At 62.4% G+C, this 17,569-nt stretch overlaps 2 protein-coding genes across 2 annotated transcripts in view; one reads left to right on the top strand and one right to left on the bottom strand.

The window, feature by feature from the left end:
* Positions 1 to 761: 761 nt before the first annotated feature.
* On the bottom strand, positions 762 to 5,701 carry C12H8orf90 (chromosome 12 C8orf90 homolog). Its single transcript, XM_065902606.1, has 2 exons — positions 5,623 to 5,701; positions 762 to 1,237 (listed from the first exon to the last, which is right to left on the bottom strand). Exons 1-2 carry the CDS (start codon positions 5,699 to 5,701, stop codon positions 762 to 764), a joined length of 555 nt encoding a protein of 184 aa, XP_065758678.1.
* An 8,031-nt stretch (positions 5,702 to 13,732) lies between these two features.
* Positions 13,733 to 17,569, top strand: part of LOC136144752 (maestro heat-like repeat family member 5) — a 56,789-nt gene continuing 52,952 nt past the window's right edge. The window contains exon 1 of the mRNA XM_065902605.1: positions 13,733 to 13,860. Within this exon, the coding sequence (XP_065758677.1) occupies positions 13,733 to 13,860 (128 nt within the window). The remainder of the gene's footprint in view (positions 13,861 to 17,569) is intronic.

The raw sequence follows: 17,569 nt of genomic DNA, 5'->3' as shown, positions 1-17,569 counted from the left end.
TGGCCTCTGCCAGGGCTTCTCACCTACAGAGGGAGACACCCAGGATGGAGGCCAGGTCACCAATGGCCTCAGCCGATCTCTCAACCCCATAAGAGGGACGGGGATGGGAGTGGGGGGCAGGAGGACCCTCTTCTCTGCAGAGCCAGCACAGAGGGCTGGCAGGAAAGCAGCAGCCTGGGGACTGGGCTCCCCGTGTGATGCTTGTGTCCTGGCTCCTGTTTCCCCATCACATCCTCCCCGCCCCTCCTGCCCTGTGCTCCTTCCCTCCCGTCTCTCTATCCACGTCCCTCACCCGACCCTGATGCCCCTCTGTTCTGGAAGACAGGACCCCTGCTGAACTTGCAGTCACACGGGAACCAAATTGTAGATGCTCCCGGGAGCACTCGGACCCAGGGTCCTCACCTGCAGCATGGGGGCGCTAATGCCCACCAAGAGGCTGTGACCAGGGTCCCAGAGGGCCACCCCACCCCCCCACTATCCCAGGTCCTCTCCCCTCCACGAGGGCCACCCACCTCCCCACTATCCCAGGTCCTCTCCCCCTCACAGCTGCTCCCGGTCTAGCCAGCCCATCAAGGCTGCCACTCTGACTTCCCGCCTTGATTCATTAGCCACTTGGGACAAAGTGGACATCCCACAACACCGCGGACCCGGCCCCCGGGGCTCTGCTGGCACCAGACGCCCGCCCAGGTGTGTCTGGCAAAGAGCCTCGGGGCGAGAGAAGCAGAGGCACTGCACGCTTTATTGACAATCTCGGGACTGCCCTAGCCCAGCCAGGGGGCGCCCCCGCTGGGGAAAGCGGCCTCGGGCCCAGCGAAGGCGCTGCCCGCTGCGGCGGGCGCGGGCGCCAGCAGCACCAGGCCGGGCTGGGGGCCGGCGCCCGCGTGCGCGTAGCTCAGCGCCAGCTGCTCCAGGCGCCGCTTGCGCAGCGCCGCCTGCGCCGTGTTGTGCAGGGGCCGCAGCAGCGCGGGGGGCGGCGCGCCCGGGCCCCGCAGCAGGAAGTCGAAGCCCGTGCGGTCGTGCGGGTCGTAGAAGAGCGGCCCGCGAGCCGGGTCGGGCCCCGGCGGCCAGGCGAACGGGAAGGGCAGCGTGAAGTCCTCCGTGAGCACCCGGATGGCGAAGTCGTTCTCCTTGCCCAGCGCGCGGTAGGCGCGCGCGATGCCGCGGAAGTGCGCCTCCCACAGCTGCGCGTCCCCGCCGTAGATGTCCGGGAACTGGGGCTCCTGGGGCGCGGCGGGGCCTGCGGGCAGGGATCGGAGCGGCCAGAGATAAGCGACTCCCGCAGCCACCCGCGCTGAGCCAGAGAGGCCAAGAGGGGCCACGTGGAGACAGAGAGGGGAGGGGTACCGGAGAGGGAGACTAATTTCCAGGGACAGCGCTAAGGAGCTGTGAGTGGCAGAAAGGCCCGGAGGGGTGTGTTAGAATATAGCCACTGTATACTATTTGGGCGGAAAGTTTCAGAAGGGGAGGAGTCTGGATAGCTTTGCGGGGACCTCGCAGAGCCTGATGTGGACCTGGGGTCATCCCCAGAGAGCAGGGGTGACCTGATGACTCTCAGTGTAAAGTCGATCCTGGGCCTGGGCAGAGGATGGACTGCGGGGGAGGAGGACAGAGCCAGGTGAGGGTGAATTCGAAGGAGGACTCAGCAGGGCCAGCATGGAGGGGCCAGAGCCGGCCTTGTGTCAACAGATGGGGGGAGGGGGGAGCCCTGCCTGGGCACGGGGATCTGGGACCCAGGGGGCTGACCAGCTTGACCAGCTTCACCAGGGAGAAGGATCCGGTTGGAAGCTGGGCTGGTGCTATGTCCGTGGGACACTCCCTTCCCCCTCACTCCAGGAGCACATTCCAGGAGCACATTCCAGGAGAAATGGGGACATGGCTGATCGCTGACTCACACATGGATTCCCAGGAAGCGGGGGTCCGGTGAAATCCAGGGGTCCGCTCTCAGATATCACGTGTGTATGGACGCAGCACTGTGCCCCTGGGTGGGGGCCTCTGCACCCGTGAGGCCCATCCATCCATGGTCCCAGGCAGCAGCCCAAGCCGCCATTCCAAGCCCACACCTTCTATGAGCTGCTAGGAGAGACCCTTCCCCCTTGCCCCCTTCCTTCCTTCTGCAAAGTGCTTAGCTCTGGGGATACTGAACTCAACGATGCAACCATGGGCCCTCCCTGGGTATAGATAAGCCTCTGGGGACACAGGACCAACTGGGCAGCTCCTTGGAGACAAGGCAGGACTCGGGTGGAGGGCCTGGGAGGAGGTGATGGATGAACCCATACAAGGCTCTGAGCGTGAGTTCTTAGGTCCTCCCCCTACACCCCTGTGAGGGGCAACAGCACTCAGTCTGTTTTCCTGGTGAGAATGCAGACCCAGAGAGGCCTGCCCTGAACTGATGGCTGCAGGAGCGCCCCCGTGCCCACCCTCCTGCTAGGGGCCCCTGGACGATGACTCTCCTCCCCTGATAAGTACCCTGGGGCATCCGCTGTGCACCAGGCTCCGCCACAGCTGTGTACCTCACACACTCGGCTTCTCCCAGGCCAGGGGCAGGAGCCAGCAGACCTGGGTCAGAGGCGCTTCCTTCACCTGGGAGAGCGTGGTCTGGGTTCTGGATTCCCTGCGCCTCAGTTTCCCCATCTGAAAAATGGAAACAGTTGAGCCCGTTCTGCCATCCTTGTCATGAACCTTTGTGAACCTCTGTCAGGTCCTCCTGTGAACCGCGTTGTCAGTGGGAAGTGCCTTCCTAGCTCAGCACCAAAGCGGTTGCTTCCAGAATCACAGACCCAGGTGGACTGGCTCTGAGCAGGGTGTGAGGCCAGAGGGGGCTGGCTCGGGGCCCACTGCACTCAGCACCTTGGACAGGTCCGAGGCAGCCTTGCAGGAGCCTCAGATTTGGATGGCAGAATGGCTGTGCCCCCACCCCGGGCAGCCTGTCCTGTCCACCGGGACACCTCCTCCCTGAAGGCCTCCAGGGTGAGTGGCCGGAGGCACAGCACTGCACTGGTGTCCACAGCACTGGCCCGACCTCACACTTAGTACCAGCAGGCGGTGGGCTGTGCAGAGGCGCTTTGGGGTGTTGCTGTGGGCCACGGGTGAGAGTTGTGGAGAAGAGGGGAGGGCCCCCGGGGGGCAGGAGAGGACTGACCACCCCTGACTGGCAGTTAGCCAGGTGGGTCTGGTGGTTGCAGAGCAGACAGGTGAGGGGTAGGGGCCGCCACGCAGACCACAAGGCGGCCAGGGCAGCAATCCAGGGCAGAGGGGCTGGGGGCTCAGCGGAGAGAAGTGCTGCTTCTACATGTGTCTTGAAGATGGAGCCCACAGGCTCTGCCGATGGAGGGGCTGGTGGGGGAAGGGGAGGAGAGCAAAGAGAAGACTCGCAGTTTCTGGCCTGAGCCACTGGAGGAAAGGAAGCCCCATATACTGAGAGGAGCAACTTGGGGCTAGGGGCTCAAGAGTCTAATTCTGGACCGGTGATGCCTTCAGATAGGCCGGGGAAGAGGTGCAGAGGAGAGTTAGCTAGAGTCTTGGCTTGTGGGGGGCTCCCGGCTGAAGACAGACAGACTCCTGGGAGATGGTGGCATTTAAAGCCACAGGGGATTCCCCAGTGGTCCAGTAGTTAGGACCCACGCTCTCACTGCCTCAGAACTGGACGTGATCGTGAGACAGAGAGGGAAGAAGACTGAGCAGCCGGCCTGGGCCCCCAGCTTCCCCAGGTCAGGGAGAGAAGGTGGAACAGCAGTGACGCGAGACGAGAAGGGCAGGCTGGGGCTCTGGGAGTCAGCGGGGAGGGGGCCCTGGGCCCTGAGCTTCCCCTTCAAATACACTGCATGTGTCTCTCAGTCGTGTCCGGCTCTGTGCCACCCCATGGACCGTAGCCCTCCAGGTTCCTCCGTCCATGGGATTCTTCAGGCAAGAACACTGGAGTGGGTTGCCATGCCCTCCTCCAGGGGATCTTCACAATCCAGCAATCAAACCCGTGTCTCCTATGTCTCCTGCATTGGCAGGCGGGTTCTTTACCACTAGCACCACCTGGGAAGCCCCTGAGCTGCTGATGGGTCATGTCAAAGGGCACCTGAGAACTGACGTCAGGTTCAGCAGCGTGGAGGTCACCCCTGACCCTGACCAGAGCTTCTGTGGCCAAGTCCAGGAATGAGGGGCTGGGTCCACTGCATTCCAGAGCAAATGGGAGGGAAAGACTGGGAGGCAGCACGTACGTATAAATAACCTTTTCCAGGAGTTTTGCTAAAAATGGGGAGCAGAGAAATAGGGCGGTAGCTACAAGGGAAGTGGGGTCAGGAGACAGGATGTGTAGCTGAATGCTTTTATGTCGATGAGAAAGATCTCGTAAAGAGAAAATGTCAGAATGCGGGAGAGGAGGGTGGAGAGGTGCTGGAGTGAAGGCCGTGGGCAGGCGAGGCTGGGCCACGGCTGGGAGGGGGTGGTTCGTGCAGGAGCAGGCGGGGGAGCACGGGCCCGCGGGCCCAGGTGCAGTGGGCGGCTGCCGTGCCCGGAGCCTGTGGGGGTCCTCTCTCTCTGCGAGGGCGGGAGCAAGGCCAGCAGCTGAGCGTGAAGAGGGAGAGGGGGGTGGGCGCTGGGAGCGGGGGTGCGAGGCAGTTGCTGGGAGAGAGGAGGGGCTGGGCAGGAGGAGGGATACAGTGGGACCCTGGCACGCAGCCCCCCCTGCAGCTCGCCGCCAGGAATGTAACGGGAACATTAGCCTGGCTGAGTTGATCCCCAGCTCCGCTCAAGCTCAGCGTGCGGGTGCCCGCGAGGAGTAGGCAGAGAGCTGGGGCGGGGGGGTGCCATCAGATGGGAGAGGGCACAGGGCAGGAGGGTGTGGTGAGGGTGTGATGATCACTGCAGAGCTGGATGGGGGCGTGAGGGGGTGGGACCAGGGGGAGGAGGCAGGGAACGCTGCAAACAGTGGACTATGGTTCTGGAGTCCTGGTCCCCAGATTGGGGTCAGCGCCGGGCTGCAGTTTGGATGCTGGTGAGACACGACCACTGCAGGGGTGGCTGGGGGACACGTTTCAGAGAGGTGTCTGGGGGACTGAGGGGCGGGAGAAGGGGAGATCGCCCATGTCATGGCAGCACAGGTGGAGACAGGGTCAGTGTCCAGGCCCCACGGGGCGGGGAGGGTAAGAGCCCGCCCAGTACGCTCAGTGGGTGTGCACCTCCTTTTGTTGTTGTTGCTGATCACGTGGCACGTGGGGTCTAGTTCCCTGACCAGGGATAGAACCCACTCCCCCTGCACTGGGAGTGCGGACTCTTAACCACTGGTCCACCAGGGAAGTCCAAGAGTCTACTTCTGAGGAGCTGGGACTAGCCCTGGGCTTTTACAGAGGTGGGGGGAAGGGGCCGGAGAAGGAACTGGAAGGGCTTTGAGGAGTAAGGAGGACCCTGGCCCACTTCCCGGCTCAGGGTCCATGGGCTGCAGGACCCCGGGGAGGGCCACAGGACAACAAGAAGAACTGTCAGGGGATGGGGTGCTCGCCCCCACCCTGCCCTGCCCTGCTGTGTGACCCTGGGGAAACCCCCCCAGGAAGAGGTGGGGGCGCTGCCTTCTCTCCCACGTCCTCAGAGCCCAGCTGCCATGAGCACCCCTTTCTCCTCCACCCTGAACCCCGCCGCGTGTCTCACCTGGAGTGGCTACAGGACACGGGGGCAGACCTGCCGGGTTGGGGTCCCCGGAACAGGGGGAAGCCATGTCAGCAGCCTGGGGTCAGGCTTGTTTACCCGGCTGCCCAGGAGACTGGGGGAGGGGCCTTCTGGGGAGGAGAGAACCTTGAATTTAAAGGGACCCCACCCGGAAGTGCCCTGGGGCTGGGGGGGAGGGTCAGCAGGCACAGGGCCTCTCCCCTGACCCCCCATGGCTCACCTGGCCCTTCTCAGGAGCCGTGGGGACCCCACCCTGGCACTCGGAGACCTCTGTCCTCACCCCAGTGACCCTCCCAGGTTAATCCCTCCTTGCTGGCTCTGAACCTTGGAGCCCGGCAAGGGGCTGGACAGCCTCCAGCTCTCCTCTGGAAGCCCTGGGGAGCATGTTTTAGCTCCACCAACAAAACGACGGGGGGGCAGCACAGGATACAGAGAATCCCCCTGTGCTCCTCAAGCTGGCGAGAGAGGAGCGCACAGCTCCCTCCTGTTTACCCCCGTGTTAGCCCACAGCACAGCTCCTGACCCACGATGGCCAGGTGCTCTGGGCACAGGCATGTGGGGACCACCTCCTCCATCAGAGAGACCCGGTCCCGAGTGCCGGGGGCGACCCTGAGAAGCGGCGACCCAGAGTCCAGGTGGCTAGTGGTAAAGAGGTAAAGAGTGGTAAAGAGTCTTCCTGCCAATGCAGGGGACTCAAGAGACGCAGGCTGGATCCCTGGGTTGGGGATCCCCTAGAGCAGGAACTGGCAACCCACTCCAGTATTCTTGCCTGGGAAATCCCATGGAAAGAGAAGCCTGGCGGGCTACAGTCCATGAGGTCACAAAGAGTCGGACACAGTTGAGCACACACACATCGCCCTGCCTGGCACGCACTGCATCCCACCCACCAGTGCGTCCGGAGCCCCTGGCCAGGAAGGCGTGGAGTGGGATGTGGGGGAGGCCAGGAAGGCTGAGGGCCTGGCCCTCGTGGGACTGGTGGGCGGGAGCACGGCCAGCCCTTGGGCCTCAAAGGCAGCTGAGGGATGCCTGTGTCTTACGGACCGGCCCGCTTCCCAAGGTCCTGTGCTGCAGGACCACCAGATGCCAGCTCTCAGGGCAGACGTCGTACCAGCTCAGCCCAGCCCAGTGACCCTGGGCGGCTGCTTGCTATCCGCATGGTGGGGACAACGCTGGAGAAAAACCTGACACTGACATTCTACAAATGGCCACTGAACACCGTGGACAAGACAGGTCTGTTAGTCGCCACTCAAGGCCTGCGTAATAGGGTAACGGCCAAACCGTGGTAACAAAGAGCAACCTCAGTAAGGTGGTGCCTCCAACGGTCCAGGCCCACCTGCAGCCATCCAGCTGTCCAGGGCTCCAGGGCAGGCCCGGCTCCTTCGGGCTGTGGCCCCGCCCCTTGAGGGCGTGGTCTCATCCACTGTCGTTCCCATCTCCTTCTCAACCGGGAAGAGGAGGATGGGGGACCCTCTCTGGCCAGCAGTTTCCCTGGTGGTTCAGCTGGTAAAGATTCCTCCTTCAACGCAGGAGACCCCGGTTTGATTCCTGGGTCAGGAAGATCCCCTGGAGAAGGGATAGGCTACCTACTCCAGTAGCCTTGGGCTTCCCTGGTAGCTCAGATGGTAAAGAATCTGCCTGCAGTGCAGGAGACCTGGGTTTGATCCCTGGGTCAGGAAGATCCCATGGAGGAGGGCATGGCAACCCACTCCTGTATTCTTGCCTGGAGAAGCCCATAGACAGAGGAACCTGGTGGGCTGCAGGCAGAACCCGGCAACCATGGGGTCGCAAACAGTCAGACACGACTAAGCGACTAAGAACAGAAATTGTACACTTCATTTCTCAAATGCCAGGGCTGGAATTAAGTCAGCTAGTTGCTCTTGGCTGCAAGGGAGGCTGGGGAATGTAGTTGCAGCTCGGCAGCCAGGATTTGAAGGGACAGCTGCTGGCTGGCCTGCCCCCACATTTAGGACAGACCCAGTGTGCAGTAGTCCGGTCTCCCACCGAAGCACGTTGTATTGTTTCCTAGCGCTGCTGTGACAATCACCACAATGTCGGTGGTTTAAGACAGCATCACTAGGATGCAGTCAAGGGCCGTGCTAACCCCACGGCTCCCAGGAGAACCGGCTCCTCCCTCTCCCTGCTCCTGGGGGCTGCCAGCATCCCTTGGCACCCACCCCCCCAACCCCCATGCCCACCTCTGTGGGCACATGGCCTCCTCCTCTTCTGTCTGATAAAACTCCCCCTACCCCTCTCCATAAGGATGCAAATGGTTGCTTTAAGGGACCACCCAGATAATCCGGATAATCTCCCCATCGGAAGATTCTTAACTTAATCACAGCCACAAAGCCCTTTTTTTTTGCCTTATAAGGTAACAATTACAGGTTCCAAGGATTGGAACATAGCTCTCTTTGGGAGGCCATTATTCAGCCTCGCTCCTGGCCCTAAGAAACAATCTGAGGACAGGACTTGACCCCAGTACACATGGTAGGGACAGAGGGAGGCGGGTGATTCAGGTTAAGTGGTCATCTCCGGGAGCTGCTGGGGCTCAGCGCCCCCACCCAGGCCATCCTGTCTGAAGGTGAGGGCCTAGTCACCCACCCACCCTATCAGTCATGAGTTAAGCACTGCTGCCTGGAGAGGTGATGCCCTGCATCTCCCACCTGTGGCCAGAGAATCCTTCAGACAAAGAAACACAGGGGCTGGCATGGAGTCCCCGGGACAGGAAGCGCCCGGGGCGTGGGAATGGGGCAGACCCATAGTTCCCCAGCCCCCACCTCAGGGAGCGCACAGCCTGACTGCACAGAGGGTAGAGGTCAAGCCCATGAAACAGACACCCGTGGGGATGAGGACGGGAGAGGAAACTCTCAGGGACCCGTGGGGTGGCGGCAGCAGGGGTAACCCCGGAGACCATCCCATGTCAAGGTCAGCCTCTTGGAGAAATGACACTAACGCTGAGAGTCAAGATGGGATGTCACGTGGAGGGACGGAAGGAGGGCGCGAGGACGGGCTCTTACAGACACCCTGTGGCGGCCGCGAGCTCAGCACCCGGGGATGAGCAACCACACGGACGGGCCGGGCAGCGGCTGAGCAGGGAGTCAAGGGAGGGGCACCGAGGAACTGGGGGCCTTCTGCAGCCTGGGGTCCCAACCCCAGCGTTTCCACCTCCTCCATCTCCACGGCCACCTCCCTTCTCAGCAGCTCGCCCCCCGCCCCTGGCCCCCCACTGCACAGAGGGAAGGGCAGAGCGAGGGGGCCAGGCTGAGTGTGGCGCGGGCACAGGCTGCTGGCCGCGGGCAGGGCACCTGCCGGGGAGGAGGGGCGGGTAGGCCCCGCAGCCCAGGCTCCCCACGTAATCCCCTCCTGGCGCTGCACCGCCTCTTGGTTATTTTTAAAATCTCATTTTCAGAAAGTGGAGAAGAAAACCTCTTTCTTTGGCCCTTTTCCCCTTTTTTCTTTCTGTGAAAGATTAGGAGAGGTGTGTGGAGGGAGGAGGGAGCCTGGAAAAGCGGGAGGCACCTCTGGCAGAGCGCCTGCTTGGGAGCCAGGGCCTCTGCTAACTGCCGCCCCCATCCCGGCGGCCCTGGAGACACGAGGCAGGACCCCTCCTTGGGCAGCCAGGTCTCAGCTGCTGCTTTCGTCCACCGGGCACGTTGTCGGCGCCAGCTTTACGCTGGAGCATGGCAGGGTGGGGGTTCCAGGTGTCCACCCTCATGGGGTGCAGGGCCTGTGGGGAGAGAGGGCCAACAGAGATCCGCTCCCGGGCTGGGAGGCTGGGGGAGGGGCAGGAACTGCCTGGAGGAGGGCCCAGCAGAGGGCAGGGAGGGTTCTAGAGGCGAGGACTGCACGCATGGGCAGAGCCCGGTGACCCTGGGTGGCTGGCAGGACATGGACTGACCTCAGGGGCCAGGGAGCCCAAGGGCCCATCAGGCAGGTGCCCTCACTGCTCCCCGACAGGACACTCCGCCGGGGAGGACTTCCCTGAGCCAGGAAGGCCTGGAGCCTGGGACTAGACTCCCAGCTCTGCTCCTGAGGCAGGGCCGGCTGTCTGCCAGCCTGCTAAGTCACTCCCAGTTCTAACCCTATGGACTGTAACCCGCCAGGCTCCTCTGTCCATGGGATTCTCCATGCAAGGAGACCGGAGTGGGTTGCCATTTCCTCTTCCAGGAGATCTTCCCGACCCAGGAATCGAACCCACATCTCCTGCATTGCAGGTGGATTCTTTACCATTGAGTCACCTGGGAAGCCCGTGGGCCTGCTGCACTCAATGTCTTAAATACCTCGGGAGGGTGTCAGGTGGTCTGATGGAGCCACTGTGCTCCTGGGAGCCCATCCTCAGGGGGGAGAATTTGTCTGCCGGTCACCTCCCGTCAGAACCCCAGCCTGCACCACCCCACCTCCCAGAACTCAGAGTTCCTGGTGAACCAACCTCTGCAGGGAGAATATATGCTCTGGGAGCCCAGATAAGTCAGGAGTGGTGTCTCAGAGGAGGTGACTTGGGCTGGGGTCCCCAAGGGTGAATAAGAGAGTGCGGGATTTTCTTTAGGAAAGCAGGGGTATGGAGGGGAGGGAGTGACACCGGGTGAAGACCAGACTCATACACGTGCGGTTATGGCTGCAGGTGCAGGGATGGGCCGTGCAGGGGGGGAGAGACCCGGCTCAGCTCTTAATGCAGTGGGGATTTACAGCCAAGGAACAGGGCGGAGGGGGTGGGGGGGGGGTCAGTGGATGCAAAATAACTAGCAGGAGGTATCAGGGATAGGGAGAGTCTAGCTAGATCCACCTACCAGGGTTCTCGCTGGAGGCAGGCCGGGTGCTCACACCTCACCTGGGAGCGAGCAGAGGAAGAGGACCCCGATCATACGCAGGGGGTGCGGGGCAGGGGACACGGAAGAGGAGCTGTTCTTGCTAGAACTGCACTTTATGAGGAAGAGCAAGGATGGGCCCAGGAGAAGGTTCCGGAGCCCGGCTGAAGTTTGGTCCAGCAAAGACTCTTTGTCAAGGGCATCCCAAGAGGAAGGCATTGCAGAGCCTCAGAGGGCTGGGGTGGGCATGGAGGCGGGCAGAGAGAAGCGGCCTGGGTAGCAGGGCAGGGCTGGGCGACTGGGCCGTGGGTCAGGCCGGTCCTCTGGGGCAGTAGCAGGAGCCTCCTCCCCTAAGGGTCCAGGCTGGAGCCCGCGAGCCGGGGTGTGCCAGCGGCCTGGGCGGTGGGATGCCGAAGCCCCCTCCCCCCGACCTGCCCTCTGCGCTCAGGAGGGCTGTGGCCCGGGCAAGCCCGGATCTGCGGGAATGCCCCGCCGGCCCGCCCCTCGGGTCCCCCGCCTCGAGTCCTGCCTGGGCCCGCAGCGCCATCTGCCGGCGAGACGGGAAGGCTCGGGCGGAACTGACCCGAGGCCCTGGGGAGGGACGGGTACCTTGCAGAGTCGGGTGCGCGATGGTCCACAGGCCACGTGCTCACCGTGGAGCGAGCTATGAGGGCCTGGTTTTGAAGCTGGCTCCACCGTTGGCTGCTGTGTGACCTCCAGCCAGTTCCTGACCCTCTCTGAGCATCATCCCACTCGCAGGGAGGTGAGCACACCCGGCCTCCAGGTTACTGTGAAAAGTGGCCATGAGGCTGGGAGCCCACACGCGGCAGAGGTGGTCCCCCCTGGTGCTGAAGGTGCTCCCCAGTTCCTGAGAGGATCATGGGGGAAGCAGGCAGGCGGCATGACCCAGCCGGGGACCTGCAGCCCTGATATCTCACCGTTTTCAAACGTGGTGAAGGGTAGCACGAGATGGACAATGATCAGACCCCAGGTCTCAGTGTCCCCTAGGGCTGACACCTGTCCCCAGAGGAGGCTCATCCACTCCCACCCTAACATCCAGCCCCCCTTGGACCCTGCAGGAACAGGAGTGCCCCCTACCCCAAGCAGCTCATCCATTGTCCATCTGGGGCTTGCTGGAAAGCTCTTCTGTGGAAAACCTGCCTCCCTGTAATCCAGGTACATTCCAAGAGCCCAGAAGGCCCATGGGGAAGTTCTGGGGCCAGGACCCAGGAACCGACCCCCAGCTCGGCTCATCCCCTTGGGGGCCAGCCTCTCTCTGTACCCTTTCTCCTCCCTTCTGCCTGGAGCCCTGAGGAGGGGTGGGCAGCTATAGAGAACCCCAACCCAGTGCTTCCTTCTTGGCCCCAATTCCAAATTCCTAAGGGGAGGAACTGGTTGGCCCACCTTGCCCGGTCAGCCTGGGCGATGTCCAACAATGGTTCACCAAGAAAGAGAGAAACCAAAGGCCCTGACCGGCAGCGTTGCCCACGACCGCGGCGGAAAGGCTCCCACCACAGCTGGTGCCCTGCTGCCCTGCGATGGATGCACACGGAGTCTGGTGGAGATGCGCGGTGCCGTCCCGTATGCAGACAGACACATAGATAACCTCTAGGACGCGGGTGACAGTACAATACAGGCAAGAAGCACGAAGTGACGAGCTTGGGGCACTTATTACCTCTGTTTTTATTAGCATCCCTTCCATTGTAGGCTTCTATGGTGGTATTTAACAAGTAACCCTCAACATTGCGGATCATTTAAGCACTAATCACACAAGTCTGTAGGCCACCAGACAGAGTGGCTATAGGGGGGCACACCCTGGAGGCGTGGGGGCCCAGCCCTGAGAAGGGTCACTGCCAACACCTGTTCTGGCAGCTTTGTGGGATCCTCTTTCATGATTCATGAATTCACGGAGTCAGTTTTCAACAGTCCCTTTCACAGTGCTGAAGGATGGGAGAGGGCAACCTGGGCTACAAACAGGACTGCCCCACACGCCCCCGTCAGAGTGAGCTGAGCCGAAGGCTTGGGGAAAACCCCGTCCCCCAGCTGCCTGAATGAGAGGACCCTGCCCGCTCCTCACTCCCAGCCTCAGGCTCCTCCCCGCACAGGGTCAAACCCAGGAGCCCCATCTCGTAAGACATCCTGAAGTTCAGCTGCAGTTAGCCATGGTGCGGCTGCCCACCAAATCAGACAGCTGTGCTGCGCTGGGCACCCGTCTCTTACCAAGCCCCTTTCAGGGAAAAGTGATTTAAGTCTCAGAACCAGCTGGGGAAGGGGCATCATCAGCCCGTGTTTCTAAAGAGGTCACAGCCTCAGAAAGGTCACCTGCCCGGCAGAGCCAGAGCAGCGGGGCTGACCCCCAGAGCAGCTGCAACGCCCCCAAGTCCTCGGCGGTAGGCGGTTGCTGTCCGTTGACTGTCTGGCTTCCTGCACGTGGCCAGGGTCCCACATGTGCGTCTCCAGGACACAGGGGCTACGGGCACGGCGCGGCTGCGACGGCTCTCGAGATCAGGGCCGTCTGGGCACAGGGGGCCTGGCCCCGGAGCGCGCAGGCCCGCCAGCAGGCCCAGACAACAGCCACCAGCCTGGGGCCTCCTCACCGGTGGCCCCTCCACACGGGAGGACCCTCGGGCCTCTGGCTAGGAGTCTGCTGACAAGGGTCCCTGCTGGGAACCCTGGTCTGGCTTCAGGACCCAGCTCCCCTGTGGCCATGCAATTGGACCAGGGACCACGAGCGGGAAGCCGCCACGCACCCGCCCAGGGGGCTTCTGCTGCGAAGCCATTCAGTCCCAGCTCTGCCTGCTTCCCGCACGGAGCATACAGGAAGTCAGCCGTCGCTAGAACAAACAGCCACAGACTCGGGGACTTAAGACTCCACACGTTTACTGCCTCGCAGCCGCTCGGGTCGGGAATCCAGGCAGGCTTTAGCTGGGCCTCCTGCCTCGGGGGGTCTCCAGGGTTACGCAGGGTGTCAGCCAGGTCCACAGGTGTCTGGAAGGAGACAGCTGAGAACCAGAGGTGGAGGGGCACGCTGAGGGCATAGGTGTACACACGCATGCACACACACACACACACACACACACACACACACACGGGCTGTGCCCAGGACACAGTGTTCGATCCCACAGCCCTGTCCTTGCCAAGGTTCCATGGTGCTGCAAGCATTGTGACCTCAGGGCTGAGCTCAGGGCTGGCTGGGGCGGGGGAGCGGGAACCCAGAGATAGAGCTGCTCAGCTGGGCGCGAGGAGAGAGTGAGCAGCACCTCAGACTGTACCCCAACATGGATGCGCAGCATTCAGAAAAGCCACACAGCCATGCCAGCACGAACAGGACCTCCTCAGCCAGGTCCCAGAACTCCAGGTCAGCCCAGCGCCAGGCAGGGGCCCCCGTAGGGCAGGGCAGCAAGGGGTGAGTCCCCAGGGCCTGGGCCCAGGACGGAGGGGTTCTGCAGTGTGCCATCTCCAGGACACAGGGGCTACGGGCACAGCGCGGCTGCGAGGGCTCTCGAGATCAGGGCTGGCTGGGCACGGGGGGCTTGGCCCCGGAGCGTGCCGGCCCGCCAGCAGGTCCAGACACCAACCACCAGCCTGGGGCCTCCTCGCCGGTGGCCCCTCCACACGGGAGGACCCTCGGGCCTCTGGCTAGGAGTCTGCTGACAAGGGTCCCTGCTGGGAACCCTGGTCTGGCTTCAGGACCCAGCTCCCCTGTGGCCATGCAATTGGACCAGGGACCACGAGCGGGAAGCCGCCACGCACCCGCCCAGGGGGCTTCTGCTGCGAAGCCATTCAGTCCCAGCTCTGCCTGCTTCCTGCACGGAGCATACAGGAAGTCAGCCGTCGCTAGAACAAACAGCCACAGACTCGGGGACTTAAGACTCCACACGTTTACTGCCTCGCAGCCGCTCGGGTCGGGAATCCAGGCAGGCTTTAGCTGGGCCTCCTGCCTCGGGGGGTCTCCAGGGTTACGCAGGGTGTCAGCCGGGTCCACAGGTGTCTGGAAGGAGACAGCTGAGAACCAGAGGTGGAGGGGCACGCTGAGGGCATAGGTGTACACACGCATGCACACACACACACACACACACACACACACGGGCTGTGCCCAGGACACAGTGTTCGATCCCACAGCCCTGTCCTTGCCAAGGTTCCATGGTGCTGCAAGCATTGTGACCTCAGGGGTGAGCTCAGGGCTGGCTGGGGCGGGGGAGCGGGAACCCAGAGATAGAGCTGCTCAGCTGGGCGCGAGGAGAGAGTGAGCAGCACCTCAGACTGTACCCCAACATGGATGCGCAGCATTCAGAAAAGTCACACAGCCATGCCAGCACGAACAGGACCTCCTCAGCCAGGTCCCAGAACTCCAGGTCAGCCCAGCGCCGGGCAGGGGCCCCCGTAGGGCAGGGCAGCAAGGGGTGGGCCCCCAGGGCCTGGGCCCAGGACAGAGGGGTCCTGCAGCGTGCCGGCAGCTGCCTGGAGTGCAAGAGTTGGGGGTGGACTCCCATCTGGCAGCCCTCAGGGTGGTGGAGAGGAGGCTGGGGGACAGCAGAGCGGGACGATGGGGTGCAGGGAGGGGGGCTCGAGTCCAGCACAGCCTTTGCCGTCACACCGCCTATGGCTGCCAAAGCTTGTGGAGACCAGCGGTGTGAGATCAAGTGGATGGATGGACAGACAGTGGGCATGCTGTCCCTCTGCTGCCCGGAACCTCAACCTCGTCGAGAGGGTACAGCAGCCTGTTTCCTGAGAGATGTGAGGGATGTGCACAAAAGAAAGGTCCTCTGTGGCCTTCAGTCCGGGGGTCCCCTCACCCCAGGTGGGTGCAAGGACACTCCATCTCCTGAGTCCAGCAGCAGGTCAGAGGCTGGCAGGCGGGCTCCCTCTCCGGGTCCCCAGCCCCCCAGGCCCACAGTGCGCTGCGTGGGGACTGGGGCAGGTCGGCTCTCCAGGCTGTCCCTGGGGGGCTCCCGGGCGGGGTCGTCGCCTGTGCTTCCATGGTCGTGTCTGTCCCCAAGGGAGCTGCCGACCCGCCTCGGAACGCAGCTCTGCTGTTCTGCACAGTCACTTCTGCCTGCATGCTCAGGACGGTCTCCCCTCTGCCACATCCCGCCTCACGTCTAGGGCGAGAAACGCTCATCCTGCAGCTGTCTGCTAACTGCCCTCCTATTCTCTTGTCTTTCAAAATAGACTCAGTCCTGGTTGCCGCAGGACTGGGAGGCAGGTTTGGGGTGAGACACAGATCTCACTTGTGGCTGTGGTCAACCCTGACCGACCAAGGGCCCTCCAGGGTGCAGGAGGGGCCAGGCTCGGTGTGAAAAGCTGAGGCCTCCAGGAGCTGCACGAGTGTGGCTGGTTTTCTGAGAGGCCATCGGAAGGAGTGGGCTTCCCAGGTGGCCCTGGTGGGTAAAGACCCACCTGCCGATGGGGGAGACTTAAGAGGTTCCGGTTTGATCCCTGGGTGAGGACGATCTCTGGGGCACGGCAACGCACTCCAGTGTTCTTGCCTGCAGAATCCCATGGACAGAGGAGCCTGGAGGGCTACAGTCCATAGAGTCACAGAGAGTCAGACACGACTAAGAGTCTGAGCACGCACGAAGGAAGGGGGGCCTTCCAGGAGGGGCGGTGTGTACTGAGCCCCAGTGGCCACATCCCTGGGATGCAAGCTTTGGAGTCAGAGCCAGTCTGAACGGATGCTGTCCTGCAGAGGCTGGGTGTCCTGGGACGGGTCGCTGAACCTCTGTGTCTCAGCACCGTGTGGGGTTGGCATGAGCACAGGGCAGACCGGATCAAGCTCCTGACACAAACCAGTCCTCGTTGGCAGTGGTGGGGGTGCTGGTGAGGTGTGTGGTGGGCAAAGTACAGCCCGGGAAAATCCCCTGCTGACCACTCAGTCACTGGTCCCCAGAGAGGCAGATGGTGGGGAGGGGCAGAGGGTCCTCAGGCTGGACATGGCCAGGGAAGGGGAAGGCCCCCACGCTCCAGGCAGGAAGGCCAGCTGGGAAGGGAGCTGAAGGTAGCAGCTCCAGGTGGACGGGAGGACGGTCCCACTGTCCAAGGCTGACCTTGGCTTCTCCCAGGAGCACGCCCTCAGCAGCATCCCCTCACTCAGTCTGTCGCTGAGTCTTCGCCCAGGGCCTTCACTGGGACACCCAGAGACAGCCACCACATCCCCAGGGGAACTGGGAAGGGAAAGGCCCAGGGGTTGGTCAGTGGAGCCACTGGGGTTCCTGAGAGTTCAGGGGGAGCCAAGGAGGGCCGTTAGTCATCAGGGAGCTGGGGGACACAGCCCCTACCCTAGGATGCGCTGACCGTGGCGAGCAGGCTGAAGGTGACTTCACGTGGCCCCCACATGGGATCGAGGAGGACGAGGGTGGGAGGTCACACGCTCTGGGCAGACAGGAGAACAGAGGCCCGAGGTCAGCCGGAAGGTCTCAGGCAGCTGATCTAGTGTGGAGGCTGTAGAGGTCAGACCGCCAGGTTCCCAGAGAGCTGGAAGGGCTGTCCCAGGGCTGGACCCAGAAGAGCCCGGCGGGGCTGATGGCTGCTCTGGACACGTCACTCCACTCTTCTTTCCACAAACATTTGCTGAGTCCCTGCTAGGAGTACCAGGCACGGTTCCAGGTGTTGAGGACACAGCTGGAAACAAGACATGAAGAGCCCTGTCTCTTGGCTTACATTCTGGTGGGGGAGACAGCCGATAAACAATAGACACAGTCCAGAGAATTATGCAGTGTTACAAGGTGGGAAGGGATGTGGGAGGAAATCGACAGGTTTAGGGAGTGAAGAGTGTGGGTCGAGGGTCAGATTTTAAAGACGTTCATCAAGAAAAGTACAACTGAGCAAAGAAGTGAAGGGGGGTGGCGGTGAGGGGCTGAGCCGAGCAGTGCTCTGGAGGGATGATCCTCGCCAAACTGGAACAGCCAGTGCAAAGGTCCTGAGGTAGAAGTGTGCCCAGCGGGTTCAGGAGCAGCCGGAGCCCTCTGCACCTGGAGTGGGTGGACTGAGCAAGAATAAGCCAGAAAAAGGGACTTCCATGGTGGTCCAGAAGTTAAGACTCTAAGCTTCCACTGCAGGGGCATGGGTTCCATCCCTGGTTGAGGAAATAAGATCTTGAATGCCCCAAGGATCCT

Source organism: Muntiacus reevesi, chromosome 12 (assembly GCF_963930625.1).
Source record: "Muntiacus reevesi chromosome 12, mMunRee1.1, whole genome shotgun sequence".
Taxonomy (NCBI): Eukaryota; Metazoa; Chordata; class Mammalia; order Artiodactyla; family Cervidae; genus Muntiacus; species Muntiacus reevesi.
Note: the sequence above shows the minus strand (reverse complement) of the source record. Positions and strands in the feature narration are given on the sequence as shown.

Excerpts from the sequence above, each read along its gene's own strand:
- C12H8orf90 (XM_065902606.1), bottom strand. The coding sequence starts at position 5,701 with ATGGCTTCCCCCTGTTCCGGGGACCCCAACCCGGCAGGTCTGCCCCCG. Across the intron at positions 1,238-5,622 it reads CACTCCAGGTGAGACACGCG|GCCCCGCCGCGCCCCAGGAG; the intron begins GCGGGGTTCAGG and ends CCCTGCCCGCAG.